The sequence below is a fragment of the Eulemur rufifrons genome, chromosome 7 (assembly GCF_041146395.1).
Source record: "Eulemur rufifrons isolate Redbay chromosome 7, OSU_ERuf_1, whole genome shotgun sequence".
NCBI lineage: Eukaryota > Metazoa > Chordata > Mammalia > Primates > Lemuridae > Eulemur > Eulemur rufifrons.
Genome location: NC_090989.1, coordinates 283,105,782 through 283,127,129, shown reverse-complemented (window position 1 = coordinate 283,127,129; position 21,348 = coordinate 283,105,782). Strand labels below are relative to the sequence as shown.

The following is a 21,348-nucleotide window of genomic DNA, read 5'->3' as shown; positions in this document are numbered from 1 at the left end:
CTCGGGGTGGCCCTGCCCACTGCGCTTTTCTGTGATGTGGGCGGTGGCAGCACTCCCAGTCAATGGCCCCTCTGGCCAGGCCCTGGCAGCCCTGTCCCAACCTGGAGCCTGTGCTTCCCACACCCTCCACAGCCCCGCCCACGCCACCCCTTAGGTGCCGGCCAGGGCCGCACTGACCTACAGATCCACCGCTGTGCCTCGGTCTGCCAGCGCCTTCTCTGGGGTTACTGGGCAGAGAGGGCTGGGGAGGGGTGGGGAGGGGTGGGAGGGAGAAGGGGCCCTGCAGGTGTGGACTCGTGGCTACGGCCCAGGAGGAAATGCATTTACACCCACCTTTTGCCCAGTTTAATTCTGAGAACCTGTCCTTAATAAAGGAAGTAGTTCTGAACTGGGGGTGGGTGGAGGAACTTTTGTGCTCAGGGACAGTCATTGCAGCCTTGTGTATAGTGGCTGAGGAGAAACGGGAGAGACAAGGAAGGTTGGGGAGAGGGTTGGGGGCAGGGGGAAGAGAAAAGGAGGTCTACTTTTTGCTTTGTTTTTGTTTTTTAGAGACAGGGTCTCACCATTATGTTGCTCAGGCTGATTTCAAACTCCTGGCCCCAAGCAGTCCTCCTGCCTCAGCCTCCCAGAGTGCTGGGATTGGGCCACTGCACTCTAGCCTGGGCAACAGAGCAAGACCCTGTCTCTCAGAAAAAAAAGAAAGAAAAAGAAAAAAAAAAAGAGCTGCTGTAAACATGTATTTGTGTGGACGTAAGTTTTCAACTCCTTCGGGTAAATACTAAGGAGAGTGATTGCTGGATCATATAGTAGGAGTATGTTTTACTTTTTAAGAAGCTGCCAAACTGTCTTCCAAAGTGGCTGTACCATTTTTTATCCCCAACAGCAATGAATGAGAGTTCCGGTTGCTCCACTTCCTCACCAGCAGTTGGTGCTGTCGGTTCTCTGGATTTTGGGCATTCTTATGTGTGCAGTAGCATCTCAATGCTTTAATTTGCATTTCCCTGACGACATACGCTTAGGGTATCTTCTTATATGGTTATTTGTGTATTTCTTTGGTGTGGTGTCTGTTAAGGTCTTTGACCCATTTTGTAATTGGGTTTTCTTATTGTTGAGTTCTAAGACTTCTCTGTATATTTTGGATAACAGCCCTTTATCAGGTGTCTTTTGCTAATGTTTCTCCCAGTCTGTGACATGTCTTTTCATTCTCTTGATAGTGTCTTTGGCAGAACAGAATCTTTAATTTTAATGGAGGGCAGCTTATCAATTCTTTCATGGACAGTGCCTTTGGTGTTGTGTCTAAAAAGTCATCGCCGAATCCAAGGGCATATGTATGGATTTTCTCTCATGTTATCTTCTGTGAGTTAGAAGATACAGTTTTGTGTTTTACATTTAGGTCTGTGATCCATTTTGAGTTAATTTTTATAACGGGTACAAGCTCTGTGTCTAGATCCATTCTGTTGTGTGGCTGTCCAAGTGTTCCGGCACCACTGAGGCCCACATTTTAACAGTATGGGGCGGCTATTAGTTTATTTAACAAGGGGCCCACATGGTCCTGCACAGAGGAAATGATCAATGAACACTGAGGACCGAATGACTGTCCTCGCAGATACCCCAAAGAGACTAACGTTGTCCGTCCAATAACAGAAGTCACCAGCTGGCTTCCTGGATACATTTGTCCAATGTGTCCATTAGTGGATCCTGCTTTTGAGAACTGACTTTCTGGGGCACTGATTTCAACCAAAAAAGATTTGGCTAACGTGTGAGGTCTCAGGACCTCCCGGGAGCCCTGGGAGCCCGCCCCTGCGTGCCCCGGCCCCTGCCCTGGGGTGGACCGTGTGGGACCTGCTACGCCACAGCCCGGGCTCTTCTCTGACTCCTTAGTTCTCACAGAGGCTGGGCAGGGAACTCGAGCAGAACTAGGGGCAGCGTGTGGTCGTTGCACACCCACTGCCCTGTGGTGACTCAGTGGACAAACTTAAGCTGAAAGTCCAGACTTGCTGGAAGTATCAAAGTTTTAGATTGATGTAAGTGATAAAACATCACATAGAGCTCAGGCAGATAATTTTTTTAAAAAAATTGTTTTGGGGGGCTTAAAAAAAAAGGAGAGTTTTCCTGTGAGGGCAAGTGCAGGTGTGTGGACGTCACACAAAGCAGAACCGCAAATCCAACACAGGTCCAACCTGCCACTGCCACTTCCAGCTGCGTGGCCTGGGCCTGTCACCTCTCTGAATTTCCATTTCCCTGGTATCTTCTCACAGGGAAACTATGGATGAGGTCTTGGCACAACAAATATTACCGCCTACATTTCCAATTGTTTACAAGATGCTCTAAAAGGAACACTTCAACTTTGTTTTCAGGCAAAGAAACATCCACTTAAAAGTTGTAAGGGACCTAACTGAGTGTCAGTAAATGGCCTAACCACACAGAGAAAAGTCACTTAAGTGACTACTTAGAAGCACAATTGTGTAACTGTAGCAGGATTTACCCTAAGGAGAAAGAGCAGAGCAGCCTACAGCCATGCTACGCTGACTGCCCGATCCCGTCTGACTGTGGAAGGTAACAGGGTCGGTCGGGCCTGGCTAGTACTTGGATGGGAGAAAGCGCAAAGCAGTCCCAAACCATCCTTAGTGGCCTTATTACTTTATCACATATTACTTATATGATTTATAATTTGTTATTTAAAGCCATATACTTTAAATGTAATCATTATATGACTTATTATAATATCTTATATTTTGAAACCAGCACGTCTGTTATCGGAAAAAGGAAGTAAGCAGTTATGATGGTGTCGCCAGGAATCAAGATTTTAATTGGAAAATATCTGTATAGATTCATAACTTATTTTTCTCTTTGTAAAAAAAAATACATATTTCCTACCTCTATTCAAAAGCCCTAGCAGGAAAGAAGCCCCACTAGACCGGGGTCTCTCCACACCGCTCACCCCGAGGGAAGGCACCCTGGCCGGGGGCAGGAGACACCTGGGGCCCTCGTGGCGGTGGAAAACCAGGCACCAAGGACCGAGGGTTGTGTCAAAGGACAACAGGAGCTGACCTGAGGCTGCCCTCTGGCCAAAGATGGACAAGTTGGGCACCAAAATCCTGCGACTGCCAGAGGCAGGCCTGAGAGCTCCCCAGGAAGCCCAGGGCCCCCACCCCGACCCCACCCCCACCGTCACTGGCCACTGCGAGGCACTAACTCATTATTCTGAAAACTGGTAGGGGGGAAAGTCAGGCATTGCCCCACCTTTCCTGTCCAAATGGTATTTCAGGGTCATCAAATAGAAGACGAGGAAGAGTCCTTTATAGCATTCCAGCTAATAAATGCTTAAGGACAACAGGATTCTAAGGCTCCGCATTTTGCAGCCCCTAAGGAGGCGGTAGGTCCAGGCAGTCATCAAGGATTGTTAGAACCATTAGATAAAAGACCGCTGGATCAGCCTGACAGCACCTGGACCCGCTGGTCAATCCTAGTGTCACCAAAGGGACCCCGCAGCCGTCCTGTGCCTCCGACTGGATGCGCCGCCTAGGAAGAGGCCTGGAACCCGAATCCGATGGAGCCTTGTCCAGTTCACAGGAAACACGGGCGGGAGGAGCACGTCCACCGCCACAGGGAAGAGACCAGCCAGTCCGGAGCGGGGACGTTCTGTAGAACAAGTGACCTGTTCGACAAAGGAATGGCAGGGCTGGTCGAAGGCCGCGAGCTGTCGTTACTGAATGGTCAGTCGGCTACAGATCGGACTTCCTGGCCCGCTCTCCCCGCTTCTCGCTACCACTCCCGACTAGTCTGAGAAATGAAGGCGGATGAACTGCATGCAAATGGGACAGGTTGGGGGTTCTGCCACAGACTCGAGGACACATGGCAGCCAAGGGCATGCGCAGAGCCGCGTCCCAGCAGGTCAGCGGCCTGCTCCTCCCCAGGCAGGTTCCCGGGACGGCCACTTCAGCTGCCTGAGCCACTGGGCTTCCAGCTCCTGTCATGGGAGGCGCTGCCCAGGAGCCAGTCAGCAGGATGGGGCCTGCCTGAGGGGGCCCTCAGAATCAATGTACGCCAACTGCCAAAAGGACTCCGGGTCACACTAAGTGGTGGGGTGACAGCCCATCTCTAGCCTGTGTGCTGCCCGGAGGCTGTGGGAGGCAGGCTTGGCTCCACGGGGCCTCAGCAGGGCCTGTTTCCGTTACCTTGTCAAGAACACATCCATTTGGAGAAAAAATGAGTCCAGGCTTGAGGTACTCCTGGCTGCCCTCACCCTGCCCACTGGAGGTGGGGGGACGGGCCAGCACTGCCAGCACGAGGCCACTGAATGCAGGAAGGAACAAATGAAGGCACGGGGGCGCCCCAAGTCCCAGGCTAGAAGAAACTGCCCTGTGGCTCCAACATTCCAACTGAGAAACCAAGACTCCTCAGGAACATCGATTTAATAGGACAATTCCAGCTGGGCATGGCCTTTGCCAAAGCTACCCCAAATGGATGGGGTCCACAGACAAGGGCAGCCTCTGGCCACAGTGACCATGGACCAGGCTCCCCGAACCGTCTCTGCCACCAGAGTCATGAGACCCCAGCTGAGACCAGCCCTGCCCTAGGTGGGCCAACTCCACCTGCAGCTGGTCCCCAGCTTGTCTCAGCCAGAGAGGTGGTAGGTGCCAGCTCAGCCGGATGCTAGGCTGGTTCCCATGTGCGCAGAGCCAGGGCACGACTTCAGGGATGTCCCCAACCACCCAGGGCCAGAGTACAACACGGAGCAGCAGGTCCTTGTGGCCAGCGCTGGGTAAGCGGCACCCCTTGCTGGGACCCCCAGCTTTCCTGAGAGGGGCCTCCGAGGGCCACTGGCTCTGTGTGGGTGGCACAGGGGAGCTATGGCTTGCCCTGGCTCCCTCATTAGGCCGGTCACCAATCTGGCCTGGTCAGGAGGCCCAGTCTTGGGCCCAGGGCCCTGTCACACGTAGTCCAGAATCTCCGTCTCCATCTCGTTTTCACTGCCATCCGACGGCTTGAAGTCCTCCTCCTCCTCCTCATCGTCGTCCTCCTCGTCCTCTCCGGACTCGTAGGTCAGCTGCTCCTTCCCACCGTCAGCCTTGGTGGGACTGGAGAAGAGAGCTGCGGCCAGGAGAGGAGACAAGGCCAGTGTGTCCTGACGCAGCGCCCAGGAGCCCGCGCCCTACTACAGCTGGCAGGGGATGGGCTGGGGACACCGGGGGTCTGTAGTTTAACAGGCACTTCAGGGGAACACTGAGGCAGGCAGCTTTGACAGCCACTTTCCCAGAGGGGCCACAGGCAGCTGCAGCGACCCATGGACCCCCCAGGAGTATACACTCCTTTTCCTGGGAGAAGGTTCATTGCCTCAATTAGAGCCTTAATCTTCATGCTCAGAACCTAAAGGGGGCCCAGTCCGTGTCCCAAACAAGGCTAAGAACCCTGCTCTGGTCAGGTCTGTGGGGTGTGGCTGGTCCAGGCCTCCCCCCAAGCCTGGGCGGAACCCCTGAGAGAGCCCCAGCTCTCCCCAGCCTCACCAGGACCACAGCCCGCAAGCGCTCACCCCCTCGCTTCCTCAGTGCTAGTGCCCGTCCCCGCCAGGCTGCCGGGTCCCAGGAAGGACCCAGGCAATGCAGAGTAGAGTGGCTGGCCACGGCTCCCACTGTCCCTGCCCCCCCATGGAAGAAAACAGAGGCAGAGCGTGCCCACGTGTGGCTGGAAGATGTGGGCTGGTGTCAGGGCATGGGGTGGGGGCCCGACTGCAGGCCAGGCTAGCTCCTGCTGTAGGCCCCAGGCCGAGTGCCACAGCCCGGGCCCCAGACAGCCTCAGCGGGCAGCTGGCTCCTAGGCTGGGCCCAGACTCACAGGCCTCCCTCCCACCAGGGGCAGGGGCAAGATAAACCCACTTGGGTGCAATTTCTTGGAAATGGGCCCATAAGGGACACTTCCTATCCGCAGAGTGGGTCCCTTGGCATCTGGGGCCCCCTTCACCCCAAGCAGTTCTCACCAGGCCTCTTAGAGCGGATGGTCTGCCGGGTCATGAGGGACATGGCATCCCTCAGGTCGTCGCTGGTCTTGGGGAGGCACCACCCATCCCGTTCTGTGCACGAGTTCTCCGCCCCGTCGTTGCGGTGAATGATCTTCTGCAACCTGGGGGCAGAGGGAGGGACTGGGGTATAAGGTCCCAGGGTGCCAGTGTCCAGTTTTGGCAGAGGGGGAGCTGTACTGAGAAAAACAGCACCGAGCATGAAGCCAGCAGAGCCGAATGTGGCACGAGGGCAAGCGTGAGAGCTGTGTGCTCCCCGCTGGGTCCCTGAGCCTGGGTGGTCCCGGGACCCCTGGCGCTGCATGCAGAGTGGGGGGTGTGCCCACGCGTGTGTTTCTGCTAAGTCATGGCTTCACCAGAGTTCAAGCCACGGTTAACAGGCTCCCACCTCGCGGCCCAGTGCCCAACCCCTGCAGCTTTTAAAACTTGACTAAGAACAAGCAGATAAAAGGTTTCTGGGATCTGATCAGCCCCAGGATTAGGACCCGCCTCATGGCCCTTCATGTGGGCAATGGAGGGGGAGGGGCAAAAACACAACAGCAAGAATCGCCTCTGCCCAGCGCAGAGTCGCTGCTCAGAGGGCAGCCACGGCGTGGGCCACCGGGCAGGGCAGGGCCCTCAGCAACACCAGCCGGGCGAGTCTCCTTGCAGAGAGGAAGGCTGACGAGAAGCGGAGGAGCTGGCAGCCAACACTGCGACCCTGGCAGGTTCCCAGCACTCTCCGAGTCCCACGGGCCCCCCGCGTCTCAGGGCCCCCCCCGTACATACTCTTCCACGTTCAAATCGCACAACTGGTAGAACATTTGTCGATAGGGCGGCAGGCCCCCCTCCCGGAAGATGTAGACCGAGTCCTGGTGAAAGGAGGGAGAGAGACAGGGAAAGTGAGCCGGAGCCCTCGGGGCAGGCGGCGTTGGAGACCCCCACGCTGCGCTGCGGGCTCCCGTGGGGGATTCTCCCAGGAGCTGGCTGCCACCAGCACAGGCCGGGCAGACAGGCCGGAAGGCTGGTGAGCAGATGTGCAGAAAACAGGCTCTGACTCCCCGGGGGGTTCTGGGAAGGGGAGGGAGCAGCCAGGCCCTCCCAGGACCACCAGGAACCTCGAGGCGCCTGCGTGACGGCCACGGTGCGTATGGTGTGGCGTCGGGCTAGTCTCCTGCTGGGCTCTGCTCTCTGCGCCTCCCTGCACAATCTGACCTGCTCATTCCTCACCGACTGCCACTGCTGGTCATCCTATGTCCCCCCACGCTGCCTTGACATCTTGTGTGGGAGGAAAGCAGGGTTTTCTCCTCTCCCTGCCTACGCACACAGTTCCTGAGGCAGGGACGATGGCCTCCAGTGTGAGAGTCCTTGAGGAGGAGGCCACGCAAGCCGTGACATGGTTCCCCTCCCTTCAAAGACAGCAAAGGTCTGGAACACCTGGAGGCACAGGCACGGGGCCCAGCAGCACCGACGACAGCCCGTCTCTGCTGCACGTACACGCTGCCACCCACGGCCCTAGGCAGGTGATTCCAGGGTGGGGGACGCGCCCTGCCTGGCCTCCCCCAGGACCGTGGAGGGGCTCACGGGAGCCCCAGTGTGGGGAAGCCTTTGGGAACTGCCAGCTCCTGCCGAGCGACCGCAACGATGCAAGCGTGAGCCCGCGAGGCTCCTGGCCGTCCCGGCGCCGTGCCCAGCCCGCAGCTGCAGCCCAGCTGGTCTGCTCTGGCCCGGCGCTCACTCAAGTGCCCAATTCCCGTCATTCCATGGCCGTCACGTGGCTCGGTGGGGCCCGAGCTCATGGAGGGCAGCCACACACAGCTGCTGGTGTCAGGTTTCCCTCCGAGACATGTCACCACCTCTTTGCCCAGATGGTCCTCAACACCCGTGGCCCCGAGTGGCTCATGCCCCAGGTTCTCACTCTCCCAAAGGTGGGGTGGGGCCAAGGCACTGGGAGTGCAGAGCTGCCTCAAAGCCCCCCAGATGTCACCCACAGGGCATGCGGCCCTGAGATGAGATGCCACCTCATGCCCTCCCTCGGCCTTCACCCTCAACCAGACAGGCCGCTCCCTCGGGGGGCTCACAGGGCACCCACCTTGAGCTTGTACTTGTTGGAGGCTGATTTCCGAGCACCGGCTGTCCCCGATGGGCCCAGGCCCTGCTTCAGGTCATGCATGGTGACGAGCTGGCTGGCTGCATGGGGACAATGGCAGTGCTTTGGCATATGGGGGTGGGGATGGAGGTGTCTCTCCCAACCACCCTCCCTGCCCCCCGCCTGCCCACCCACCTCTGCGAGAAGTGACCCCAGGAAGCACCTCCCCATCTGCTGTCCAGATGCCCCCTTCCTTGGCATGAGGGCAAATCACTGCTGACCCACAGAATGGTCCCGGGGCACTTACGCGTCTTTTTGACGGTGATGGGGAGGCTGTAGTTGTAGGTGCTGCGCTTTGCTTTGACAGGCAAGTCGCTGGGGGCGTAACCTGCAGACGAGGGCGGACATGTCGGGCAGGCGGGCACAGGGCCCATCTGCAAACGGCACTGGCTTCACGCTGGAGGCGGGGCCTGGGTTCCAGGGACCAGCTCCTGAGAAAGGCGACCCCAGGCCGCCAAGCCCACCGCTGGAGTAACAGTCAGCAAGGTGGCCCAGCGCGTCCACACGGGGCGGGTGCACTGTGGCGCTCACTGCAGTCCTGGGCTTTGACACTCACTAACTGGTACCCGGCCCATGTCACAGGACCACAGGTCACCATGAAGCAAGTGAACCGGGGACTGTGGTTCAGAAATGGAGGGTCAGCAGTGGGGGCGGGACAGAGCTGAGCCTTCGTTTCAACGCTATCCTGCATCCAGCATATTCTCACCAAGGGGGAGAAAGGCTTTCTCTCGCCGGGCGAATAGGGTCTTATGACAAAAGACAAAGCTAGAAACTGAAAGATACAAGGAGAGAAAGAAAGCAAGCTAAGCTTTTAGTAGTTTTTACCGTATTTCATTCCACAACGGATTCGGAAATCAAGGACTTGATAAATCTTGGCATCTGGGTTTTTTCGGGGGTCATACCCAAATCGAATCCACAGGCTTCGCCAGGGGCCTGTTATCTGGAGACAGAGCAGGTGCGAACGTGAGGCGAAGTCGAGGCCCAGGCAGACACAGCCCTGTGCCAAGGCAGGACAGCCTGAGCACCGGGGACACAGCCCTGGACGCCCAGCTCAGCTCTGCCCTGTGCCTTTCCAATCCTTGGTCTTCGTGTCACCCGGAGGTGACAAGAGCACACTTTCCCATGCTTTGGGGGAGGATTAAGTGAGATAATGCCCTTGGCGCCTTTACCATGGTGCCTGGCACACAGCAAGTGCCCGATGTCACTGCTGTCCTAATGGGTGGGATATCTCGTCTCCAAATGGTGCTTCTGAAGTACTTATATCAGGAAGCCAATGCCAAGTGACAGAGGGGGCTCTCTGGAGTCCAGAGTCTGAAAGGGTGGGAGGACCGACTCTTTCTCATGCCCACCACTCATCATCAGCCCTCACGGTCATGCCACACGCTGGCCTCCCCAAACGCTCTGCGTGGGTGCCTGGGCAGGGACGATCCCTTTCCCATCTGCACCGTTTGGAACCTCAGCTATGACACCCGCTCTCTATCCCCCTCCTGGACCCACGGAACCCATCAACACGGTGGGAGGAGCTGAGGCAGCCGCGGTGGGCAGGGGCCTGGGCTCTGCAGCCAGACAGGCTGGGCTCTGCCACCTGCAGCTGGCGGACGTGGCACCTCATGGTCATGCCACCTCTCTAAGCCTAGGCTCGTCCTTTGAGTTAAAAAGGGATCCCTGCTGTCACCTCCAGGCAGGAACAAAGGATCTGATGTGCACACAGTGCTGACCCAGCACCACAAAGTTCTCGCTGAGAGGTCATCCTACGTTGCGTGATCCCTTTACTTACAAGTCAGGTAATTAATCCTTGATCCCCAAATCACCCAAATATGGCCAAGTAAGTTATTAGGAGGCTGTGGGAGCCCCCTGGACTCCGAGAGCTGGAAACCTTTCTCGTTGGCTTTAACAAGCTATCTCAGGGTGCTGGATGGGGACAGGTATAGGATGCGGGTTGGACAGGCGCCACCTGCTCTCACTGCAGTTCTACGATGTCACATCAGGGACGAAGGCCCACACGGCGAGTGTGCAGCCGGCACTTACCATGTAATAGGCCAAGTAGGGAAGCAAGACCTTGAGCTTGTCGGGGTGGACACTGATGTTGGCCTTGACGGCATTCCGGGACCAGATGGGACGGATGTCAAACAGCTGGGGAAGGCCAAGGGCAGAGGCTGAGACAAGCCCAGCAGCTTCCGCCCTGCTTCCCCAGGCTCCCCAGCACGGAGTGGGTGGAGGGCAGGGGCTGAACAGGCCGAGCCCAGCCCCGAGGCCCCTGCACTCCCTCCCTCCCTCTTCCTGCCCTCAGCAGACTGGGCTGATGCCTGGCATGTGCAGGTGTGCGGCCTGGGGGCCTTGCAGTGACCACAAGGGACATGGTCCCTGCCCTCATACAGCTCACACTACAGCAGGGGAGCAGGGACGGGGGAGGGTGTGCCAGAGCTCCAGGGTCCCCAAGCAGCCCCAACCTAGAGGGCAGGTGCCTGAGGTGGCACTCCACCAAGGCTGAAGGGGACAGCCTGGCCCAGGGAGGACAGCAAAAGGCCAGTGTGGCCAGAGTGTGGAGGGCCAGGGCAGAAAAGGCCTCGGGAGCCACTCTGGAAACATGCAATGTGTCCAGAGGACAATGAGGAGCCACAGACAGTGCAGCCCAGGGACTGCCAGAAATTCAACAAGGTACCACTTGGTCTCTGGCAGAAAGAAACCTGCCCACGGGAACAGTGTGTGACTTCAGCTTAATCAAGGGGAGAGAGATGTGCCTCACTGTGAACCTGCTGTTCACGCCTGAGGGGACACAACAGCCAGAGGCCCCAGCCTCAGACCGGAAGCACCTGCAAGCCCGAGGGGAAGGCGGGTGCCCGGCAGCAGGGCTGCAGCTCTCACGGGGAAGAAAGTGCTGGGCCCTGGCACACAGCAGGTGCCCAGCTGGCTGAAAGTTCAGTGGGTCCCAGAGCTCCACATTTAAGTCACATTTGAACAATGCACCCATTTTTTTATGACCCCCAAAGGGACTTCTTAAGAATGCTAAGAAGTACTTTCAACCTCGGGAATGCAGGGCTTATACCAACATGGCTTTCAGATGTGACAACTAGAGATGAAAAATTCCATGTACTAAGGAATGAGTTTGACCAAGTTAAGCACAGCCAAGCTACCACCTGGGATGGGGAGCAGCTGGGTAAACACAGTGGTCAGAACCGAGGCAGCGACGGCGGGGCTGGCAGACAGGACTGACCTTCCTCAGCTCCTCCTCCACCTTCCGGTCTATGGGGTTGGTGCAAACTCTCTTCCACGTCTGGACTGCAGCTTCCAGTGGCTTCATGGGCACCTCGTCCTCCTCGAAGTTGACAAAAATGGCATTGTGGGGGCGCCGGGCCCTGCTTAGGCCAATCAGATTCTCGCCTGAGATGGGGGGGTTGTTGTAGCCTTCCCTGGGGGCCAAGAGTACCGGTAAGAACAGGATCATCAAGGATGATCCCAGGCACAGGCCGGGCCAGACCAGGCAGGTGCCCAGTGGCACAAGTGTGTGCCTTTTCTCTGGAAACCTGGGTTCAGGAGAGGACTACAAAGCTGGCTGCCGAAGGAACCTGTGTTCTCAGGCTGACGACCAAGGAATAGAAGCAGCTGTGACTGGCAGTGGCAGCTCAGAGACCGGGGCAAGGCCAAAGGCCCCAGAAGCTGGGGTGCGGGAAAGGGCACCTGTCATAAGGTTGGTGGCCTCGCAACTGCACTGAGCCACGAATAGCACCATGTAGCCAGTGAAACACCGGACACACTCTAAATGCCCATCAGCCAGGAACGGTGAAATCGCTTAAGGCTCAGCCACACGGAGAACACGATCCGCTGTCAAAATAGTGACAAGAGCTATACTTACCAACATTAACTTTTATGTGACTCATGTATTTAACTCTCCAAACACTCCTATAGAGAAGGAACAATTTTCTGATGAAGCAGCTGAGGCCACAAAGATTAGGAAACTTGCCCAGAGCAGTATCACGGTGGGTTTGTCATCGTGACAAGGGCACCACTCTGGCGGGGGTGCTGACGTGGGGGAGGCCGTACATGGCGGGGGTTATATAGGAAATCTCTGTACCTTCCTCTTATTTTGCTGTGAACCTACAACTGCTCTAAAAAAATCTTCAAAAAGAAAAAAAAAAAGGATTCTAGAACACTCTCTCTCTGTGTTGGCACAGGATACACTTAGGCAGATGTCTTTCCTGAAATACTTGTAGTGGTGACCTCTCTAACACTGGATATCAAACATCAAACTTACAAGGAGCAGGGATACCGGGATAAAGAATCCCCGTGAGCCCATCACCAGCTACAACGATTATCACCACGTGGCTGATTTTGTTTCACCCACACTCTGCCCCAACCCACTAAATCATTTTGAAATACATTAAAGTATGTCCTGGACATCACATAATTTCATTCAGGTGATTAACACCTAATTTTCTACACACACACATACACAGAATAACGAAGTGACTTGCGCATTGGGTAACAAAATTTAAAAGATGAGATTTTTTTTTATGTGCCTCCATTAGAAACCACCCCAGATGGGTGCAACATTATCCTGTTTTCAAAGACACCCTCAAGAAGGAAAGCCAGGCAGCCCGCCTGTGCCCGTCCCTGCAGGGAGAGGCCCACAGCCGCCTCCCCTGGCAGATTCAGGCTGTGGTCTGGGTGTGTCACCGTGATTCTAAGTGCGTGGAGAACTGCTGGCAGGGCCTGAGGGGTGCCAACGGCAAGGTCAGCAGGCCCACCCTGGAGGGCTCCCCTAAGGAACAGGAGGGGCTCAACGTCCTTCAGCAGGAGGGACACTGTCAGGCCAGCCTCCCAGCCTGTCCTCTGCCAGCCTGGTAAGCTTGACCTCCCCAGACCCAGGGAGGGGCCCACGAGGGGCGGCTAGGCCTCCTCCCTGCCAGTCCTGGGCAGCCGGGAAGGCCAGCAGAGCATAAGAATCGATAGCAGCCCTGGGAGAAAAGGCAGGCTCTTCCCACATGGTGGAAAACCAAGAACCCACATGGGGAGGAAGCAGGGCCAAGGGCAGCTGCCCGCCTTCCTTTGGGAACAGCTGTCTGCTGGCCCCCCGGGGCACAGCGGTGACTCGGAGGCTGCCATCCAGCACCAGGTGCAGCAGCCTAGAGGGCGCTCTGTTCTTCTGTATATTTTTGTTTGATTCTGATGAGTAAATTGCTGGGGGGGGGGGGATCAAAACATTTTAGAATATGTAACTTTAAAATATGTAACTTTAAAAAGGGATCGTATCACCCCCTGCTTAAAACTCTCATACTAAGTATAATATATCAGAAGATCCTATCATTCCACATGCACTCTACAGGCAAGGTTTTCAGCAGCCAGGTGACGTGACCTGATTCTGTTTAGTTATATATTTCCATAGTTTTTTTCTTTCCTAACAAGCGTAATTTACTCTTACAATCAGAAAAAAGGGGGGGGTGGGGGTGGCAGGGGATGTTACATGTTAAACAGACCTGCGAGTAATCAATCAAAAGCAACGTGTGTGGACCTTGTTTGGCTCCTAAGTTGCTTTTGAGACAATCAGGACAAACTGAACGGGAACAGGGTCTGGCTGGTATCAGGGGGCACTGTCACGTGTTCGGTACGACACGGATCACAGGCAGGCTTGAAACACGAGTCCTCCCCTGCTGGAGACGCGCACGGCTTGCTTCTGGAGGCCGTGCTGAGCTGCCGGGGTGGCGGGGAGGAGGACATGAGCGCAGAATGCTGCTCACCGGGGAAGCACGTGATGGGCACGCGGAGGCCACGCTCTGAGGTATGTTAGAACTTTCCATACCACTTTTCAAAGGCAGAGAACAATACACCTTCTCCTCAGGATAAAATCTAAGCCTCCGACCATGGTCTACGAGACCCTCCCCTGCCACTCTCCCCAGCTCGCTCTGCTCTGGGGCACCAGTCTCCTGACGCTTCTTTTGCATGTGCAGATCCCCCGGTCTAGAACATTCTCCCTGGAGCTTCACCAGCCCAGCTCCGTTCTCTCTCAAGTCTGTTTCAGGTGTCAACTCCTCCGAGGTCCACCCTCAGCCCGGTTCCACCGGCTTGCCCCATCCGACCCACTGCCTGTCACTTCCGGCACCCATCTGTTCCTTGTGTTCTCTCTGGCTCCCTGGCCCCTGAGCGGTCCCTCATCTGCCATGTGGTCCAGGGACCCAAGGCTCCAGAGAGCGCCCTGGGCCATGACCCAGGTTCCGTCAGGACTTGTTGAAGGAAATATTTAATGAGGAACGAGAAAGTCCTCCCACCCCCTGAGAGAAAAGTGTTCTGAGCCCAATCTTCCAAACTTTTCTAGGCTTCTATTATCAAACCACAATTTATTTTTATTCCACAAATTCCACAAAATCTGGTGTAACACCTGCCTTTTCCACAGAGCAAGGGAGGCCCTGGGACGTGTGCTACGTCAGTCCTCAGAGCCCACTCTCCTGAAGGCTGCGTTTTTGGAAGATTAAAACGTGCTACGGAGCCATTCTTCACCACACAGCACCCTGCAGGCAAGTTTTAATCTTTTTCCTTTGCTGTCCTTGCTCCCCAAATCTTCGCACCGGGCCCACAGAGACTCACCGAGTGCCTCTCGCAGGCCAGGCCCTGCCCTGGGCACGGGGGTATGAGTGAGGCCAAAACAGGCCAAATCACTACCTTCAGGGAGCTTATGTTAAAATGAGAAAGTGTTTTAAAAATTGCCTCTTTGTATGTAATTTTAAAAAGTAAAGCTCACAAAAATAACAGTGTGGCACTGAGCAATGCGCAAGGCCAGGGAGTGGGGAAGACGGTGGGACGTGGGCTCTGAGCCCAAGTTCTCACCTCCTCGCGTGCGCAGCGGGGGTGACGGGACCCTGGGGAGTCACTGTGAGCAGGTAAGGCACACACAGAGCCCCGCTCCACAGCATGCGGGACGCTTGGTAGTGAAGCTGGTGGACATTATTCATCTCAAGTTGGGGTCTTTCAAACTCGTTTTCGTCATTGTTTTCCCCCATACTATTCAGTCTTGGCTTTTATGCAAAGGAAATCCTATTCCTTCGTGTCAATGTGGGCTGGTCTCCAGCATAAAAACCAACATTTGACAATGCCCAGGCCTGCCTTTCCAACAACCTCTGGGGGCTCGAATTACGTTGAGAGCGTCTAAATTAAAGAATTCATTTCATTTGAATTACATGCGGTCTTGATAGGGATGTGCCCTTGGGGGGTGGAGGCGGGTGGGGGACAGGCTATGAGCCACGTCCATCTGGCTTCTCACGACCCTCATTGTAAAAGAAACCACCGATTCCAGAGACACCATGTGCCTGTCCTCAGGTGTTTACATTCCAGAGGGAACGCAGACCGTACCCAAGTACACAATAGGCAAGATCTGTGTAGAAAGTCAGAGACCCTTGAGGAAGATGGCACCAGGAGATGGGCCAGGGGTTGGACGGTTCTCTGAAGCCACCTCCAGCCACAGGGCAGGCCAGGAGATGGCAAACAGGTGGGATGACTGGGGCCTGAGGTTTTGCAGGTGAGTGTGGCAAAAGGAGATGGGCAGAGGAAGGATGGATTATGAAGATGGCCATGAAATCTCTTCCAGGAGCGTAGGAAGTGCGACAGGCCTGGGGTCAGAGTGGGACATTCACAGGTGGCCTTTCTTAAGTAGTGTCATTACTGGTGACAGCAAGGTCCAGAGAGTAGCTGGTCAGCAATGACCAGGGGATTAAACCAAAAAGGACATTTTTCAGCAAGAGCCCTCAAGCCCCACAGCCAAGTTCTCTGTGCTGTAGGAGTCCCTGGGAGTGAAGCTGATCTTGTGACGACACAGGCCACCACCTACGACACAGGCCACCACCTACGAAGGAGTCATTCTGTACTTGGCCCTGCACTGAGAACTACATGTGCTTTTTAAATTCAATCCTGGCCAAGCGTGGTGGCTCATGCCTATAATCCCAGCACTTTGGGAGTTGGAGGCAGGAAGATTGCTTAAAGCCAGGAGTTCAAGACTAGCCTAGTAGCCTGGTCAACATAGTGAGACTATTTCTACAAAATATAGAAAAAATTAGCCAGGCGTGGTGGCACACGCCTGTAGTCCCAGCTACTCAGGAGGCTGAGGCAGGAGTTGGAAGCTGCAGTGAGCTCTGATCACGCTACTGCACTCCAGCCTAGATGACAGGGCGAGACTCTGTCTCTAAATAGATAGATAAATAAACTCAATCCTAATACTTCTGTTCGGTAGGTACTGCTGTCATCCCATTTCAGGATGGAGAACTAAGGCTGAGAGACGAAGTGGCATGTCTGAGGCTGCCCAACTAGTGAGTGGCAGAGTCCAGCCTGGGACCCAGGCCCTCTGACCCCGATGCCGCAGTGTGGAGGGGCCTTACCGGTGCTGCGTCTCTGGTCGGTAGAAGTAGTCCACTGGGGTGTCCAGCCGGGAGAAGATGGGTGGGGGGATGTACAGCGGCAGCTCCTGGTGGAAGAAGCCCTCTTTCTCGGGCCGCAGCATGAGCACCTTGTCATACATCGACGTGTGCCTGCCACCTGCTTCCGTGTGCACAGCCAAGTACTGGAAGTCGGACATTCCTGGGAAGGGAAGTGGGCAGATGGCAGATGCTGTCGCCAGGAATGCCCATCCCGAAACGGGCGGCTGCTGTGCATCTACGCCCACATCCTCTCAGGGACGTGCTGAATGGGCCGCTCGGCGCAGGCTGCCAGGAAACAGTGGCAGGAGCTGAAACTGTACCTTACAAATGCTTCTGTGAATTTGGCTCAGTGCTCTCCAAGTCACTTATATAAAAATTATTTTAGCGGGACTGGGGAGCCATGCGATAGGTGAGGATAAAGTCTAGGTCGGTGCTTAAGACACAGTATGCACGTGAATCACCTGGGATCTTGCTAAACGCAGATTCTGAGATTCTGCATTTCTAACAAGCTCCCCGGTGAGCTGACGCTGCCGGTGCAGGAACACACAGAGTAGCAAGGTGCTGGCTCACGAGAGAGATGAAAATATGAAGCGTGAAATTTTACATTTTCATTTTTTTGGTTGTTTGTTTTTTGTTGACAGAGTTTCACTCTATTGCCTCGGCTAGAAGAGATTTTATGAATCACATGGAAAACCTTGTCCCACAAAGAACAGCCCTCTTTGGTGAAGACCATGTTCCACCAAAATGACGGACATTCAAAATGCCCCAGCCCATGGGACCCTGGGTCCTGTTTTCCCTTCTTTTCACTTTCTTTTTCCCCTTTTCCTTTCTCAATCTTTATTCCTTCCAGGTTCTGTCTCAGAACTGCAGCTGTCACCACAGGCATTTCTAAGGCCAGTAACCTGCCAGGTGCCTGGGCCCAGCCCCTTAGCAGGCATCATCTCCGCAGCTCCTCCAGGGCCTACCGGACTCAGGGTCCTGCAGCCCTCACTGCAGGACAAGGAGACTGAGGCTGAGGGAAGCCAAAGCTCTTGCCCAGAGGACCTGGCAGAGCTCAGGTACGCACACTGCCACAGCCCGTGCTCTTTCCTACCCCGCCCCCTGCTCCACCTAACAGCCTCCTCACTGGGGTTCCCTGTATGTAGGGAACTTGATTGAAGAGCCCATGGGAGACATGCAGTCTGTTAAGAGTTCAAAGGAGCATGAGGTCCCAAGGGGCAGAGAGAGCTGGGAAGGCTTTGGAGGAGGCGGCCAGCAAGACCAGCAGTAGTCAAGACCAAGAGGAGGTTCTAAAACATGGGGGCGGCCGGGCGCGGTGGCTCACGCCTGTAATCCTAGCACTCTGGGAGGCCGAGGTGGGTGGATCGCTCAAGGTCAGGAGTTCGAGACCAGCCTGAGCAAGAGCGAGACCCCGTCTCTACTAAAAATAGAAAAAAATTATATGGACAACTAAAAATATATATATAGAAAAATTAGCCGGGCATAGTGGCGCATGCCTGTAGTCCCAGCTACTCGGGAGGCTGAGGCAGGAGGATTGCTTGAGCCCAGGAGTTTGAGGTTGCTGTGAGCTAGGCTGACGCCACGGCACTCACTCTAGCCTGGGCAACAAAGTGAGACTCTGTCTCAAAAAAAAAAAAAATAAATAAATAAAATAAATAAATAAAACATGGGGGCAAAAACTGACCAGCTTTATTTGGCCCCACATAATGGTTTTATTAGCAATTAGGAGATTTCTCATGGAACTCTACATCTCTAGCTTGAGTATGTCGAAGGTCAGTGAGCCTGCAGCTGGAAGTGGAGGAAGAAAGGCTGACACCTGCATGGGGCCTCTGTCTGCTGTTCCCCGCACCCCTGCCCCCCATGCCTGGCATACCCTGGCCCACTTCATGTGTGCAGATGACCACAGGGTTCCTACAGGCAGTTGAGATAGCAAGCCATGAGATAACCCATGCTGCAAAAGCAGATTTCATAGTTACCCTGAAATTTGTAAATGGTGGAGATGATGCCAAGGATCTCCATGTCAAATGTGACCTCGGGGTGGGCCTCGGCGCCTGGCACCCCCTTCCGCCGCCTTGTCTTCTTCCTGATGCGGAGCAGCAGGCTGCTGGTACTGAAGCGGTTAGCACACACGGGGTGGCAGTACGGGTCCTTGGGCCGGAAGTACAGTTCCAGTCTCTTGGTGGGGTCTGCATAGATCTGTGCCAAGGCCAAAGACGACAGGGTAAGGCAGTGACCAGCTAAGCAGCCAAGAAGGAGCTGCTCCTCTCTCACCAAAAGCTCGATGGTGAACCAGGTGACCCAGGAAGGGCCAGGAGGCTTGAGTTTCATTCTGAGCTCTTAATTCCTAAAGACTCATTTTTTAAACCCAAATATCTTAGCTTTTATGTAGTGGAGAAAATGAGGATAAAGAGAGGTTGTAAAGTTGGCGATAACAACCACTAATTACATAAAAGCCACTGTCTATCAAGTGCCTGTTCAGTGTGGGGCCTCATGCGAGTCTTCTGGCAACACTTCGTAGGAGGTATTTTTACCCTTGAGTTTAACTCTGAGGTAACTGAGGCTTGGGGGAGGGGAGGGGGGCAGCTTGAGCAATTTGTCTAGGGCTACCCACTCTAGGAACTACCAATCCCAAAGGGTCCTGGTATTCAGTCTCATATGCAAATGTTTCTAGGTCCAAAGGAGAGTAAATCAATCAGTAATAACCATTTTGGCTCTGACGTGCTGACCTATAGCTTTTCAAGCATACGAGATTGAATACCAAGACCCTTTTTGGTCCTTCTCCTTGAAAACCCTAAGAATAGTACCTATCTCATAGGGCTATTAAGATGATTAAATATGCATCAATCACTTAGCCTGGGGCCTAACTCATGGTAAATACTCAACACTTGCCACCTATATACGAATAAATGCTTGCCCTACATCGAGTAAGAGAGACGAAATGAGTGTCAGATGTGTGTGGATGAAGGCACCACCAATGTGCACCAGGACCAAATCATGCATGTGCTAGTGTGCTGGCTCGTCACCACCCAGGACAGGGCAGGGCCCTTGGGAAGTGCTCAGGAACTACCTAGGGAAAGAATTAAGGTTGTCTGGAATCCCTCTTCTCATGAAACACACATCCCTGAGACCTGATGCGGGGGAATGAACCCGGCTGTGGGCCTCGCACAAAGAAGGTGCTCGAGAAACATGAGTAGAATTAATGAATGAAGGTCCCTTCCTGGGCTCACACTGTAGTTGGGCAGTTAGGGAGAGTAAGGGTTTTATCAAGGCTACAAGTGAAGTGAGTAAGTCAGTATAAAAAGAACAAAACATGAATGACTGGGGCTCTATTGGCTTCCTGTCCTTAAAGATGAGTTCAGGGCTTTTCAATATTCATAAAGGATGAGGAAGCAGCAGTTAAGAACTCAGAAGGCATGGATGAGTTCAAATCCCCACTGTACCATGTAGGAGCTGTTTGATCCAACTGTTCTTACCTGTGTCTTTATCTGAATAATGAAACAAAAATAGTATCTAACTCACTAGACTGTTGTGAAGATTCAATTGTGCATTCAACATATATTCATAGAACTAGGCGCTAGGAGTACAGAAGAGAACAAGAAAGGTCCCTGCTCTCATGGAGTTTACTATCTCAGGGCCAAGGGACCAAGACAGACAATAAAAAAGTGAAAACATAATTTCAGATTGGAATTAACAGGATGAAGGGACAGATAACTGCTAGAGACCACTCTAGTTAGGGTGGTCAGGGAAAAGCTCTCTAAAGAAGAGACATTTAAAGATTTGGTCATGTAGAGAACTTACACAGACCTTCATCTCATCTCCCCTACTTGCTGTGTGAGGCTGAACAAGCCGTGTTCATGCCCTTGTAAAACGCAGACACTGACAGTTCCTACATGGTAGGGTTCTAAGAAAGACGGAATGTAAGTGAAGCACCTAGAAGCGTGCCTGGCACAGGATAAAATGTCAGCTATTACTGAGCTGCGTTCATGGCACGGATGCTGAGGCTGCGGCTCATACTTGGAGATGGGATGTAAAAGAGCCCCTAGGATCTCCCCTACAGTCCTTTCCTTCCGTTCTCGCGATTGCCCACGATCACGGAAAGCAAAGCCCCCGCCCACCGGGCGCCCGAGAGCCAGCTACACTCTCCGTTGCCAAGGAAACCACACATGCCCCGAGAGATCCCGCCCCTTGGGCCGTTGTCCCGCGACTCGATCCCTCCCCCGGTGTTCTGGAGATTCTCAGCTTCTTACACGGGAGACGCCTTCCTCGCCGCCTAGAGTCGGCAGCATCTTAGCCACGTCGCGTATCACGCCCGGGTACTCCACGCACACCATGCGCCGATCCCGCCGCAGCTCCACGGGCACTGCAGCCCCTAGCCTCGCATCGGCCGCCTGCGCCGCCATCCCTGTCGGTCTGGCCCGGCCCGCCACGGTTCGTCTCTCAAAGTGCTCCCAGAGGCCTCGCCTCAATGGTTCCGCGAAAGACTCGTTCCGGGCTCTCTCACCGCTTGAGTCTCCCTAACTCCCCGAGCTCAGCGAGACTCAACCCTCCCGGGGAGCAAACACCCGAGAGGCGACCACCATGTCTTAACTTTTTGTTTAAAATCTAGATTAGTCTGAAGGGCGGGGCCAGAACCTGTCTCTCCCACAAGCCGGCGGGGGACGCGGACAGTAAGACACCACCCTCGACTTTAGCCAATGAGAACTCGAGGGCCAAGCCGAGATTTTAGCCAATGAAAGTTCCGGAGGAAGCCAGGTTCCACCTTCTCCTCCTTCTCCATAGACTTTAGCCAATACGGAACCAAGACT

At 54.6% G+C, this 21,348-nt stretch overlaps 1 protein-coding gene across 1 annotated transcript; it reads right to left on the bottom strand.

The window, feature by feature from the left end:
• Positions 1-4,405: 4,405 nt before the first annotated feature.
• GTF3C5 (general transcription factor IIIC subunit 5) lies at positions 4,406-21,131 on the bottom strand. The gene is made up of 11 exons (XM_069474786.1): positions 20,791-21,131; positions 18,520-18,739; positions 16,505-16,703; positions 11,359-11,554; positions 10,173-10,277; positions 8,970-9,084; positions 8,392-8,472; positions 8,088-8,185; positions 6,785-6,867; positions 5,978-6,120; positions 4,406-5,094 (listed from the first exon to the last, which is right to left on the bottom strand). Exons 1-11 carry the CDS (start codon positions 20,941-20,943, stop codon positions 4,934-4,936), a joined length of 1,554 nt encoding a protein of 517 aa, XP_069330887.1. The 5' UTR covers positions 20,944-21,131; the 3' UTR covers positions 4,406-4,933.
• Positions 21,132-21,348: the final 217 nt, after the last annotated feature.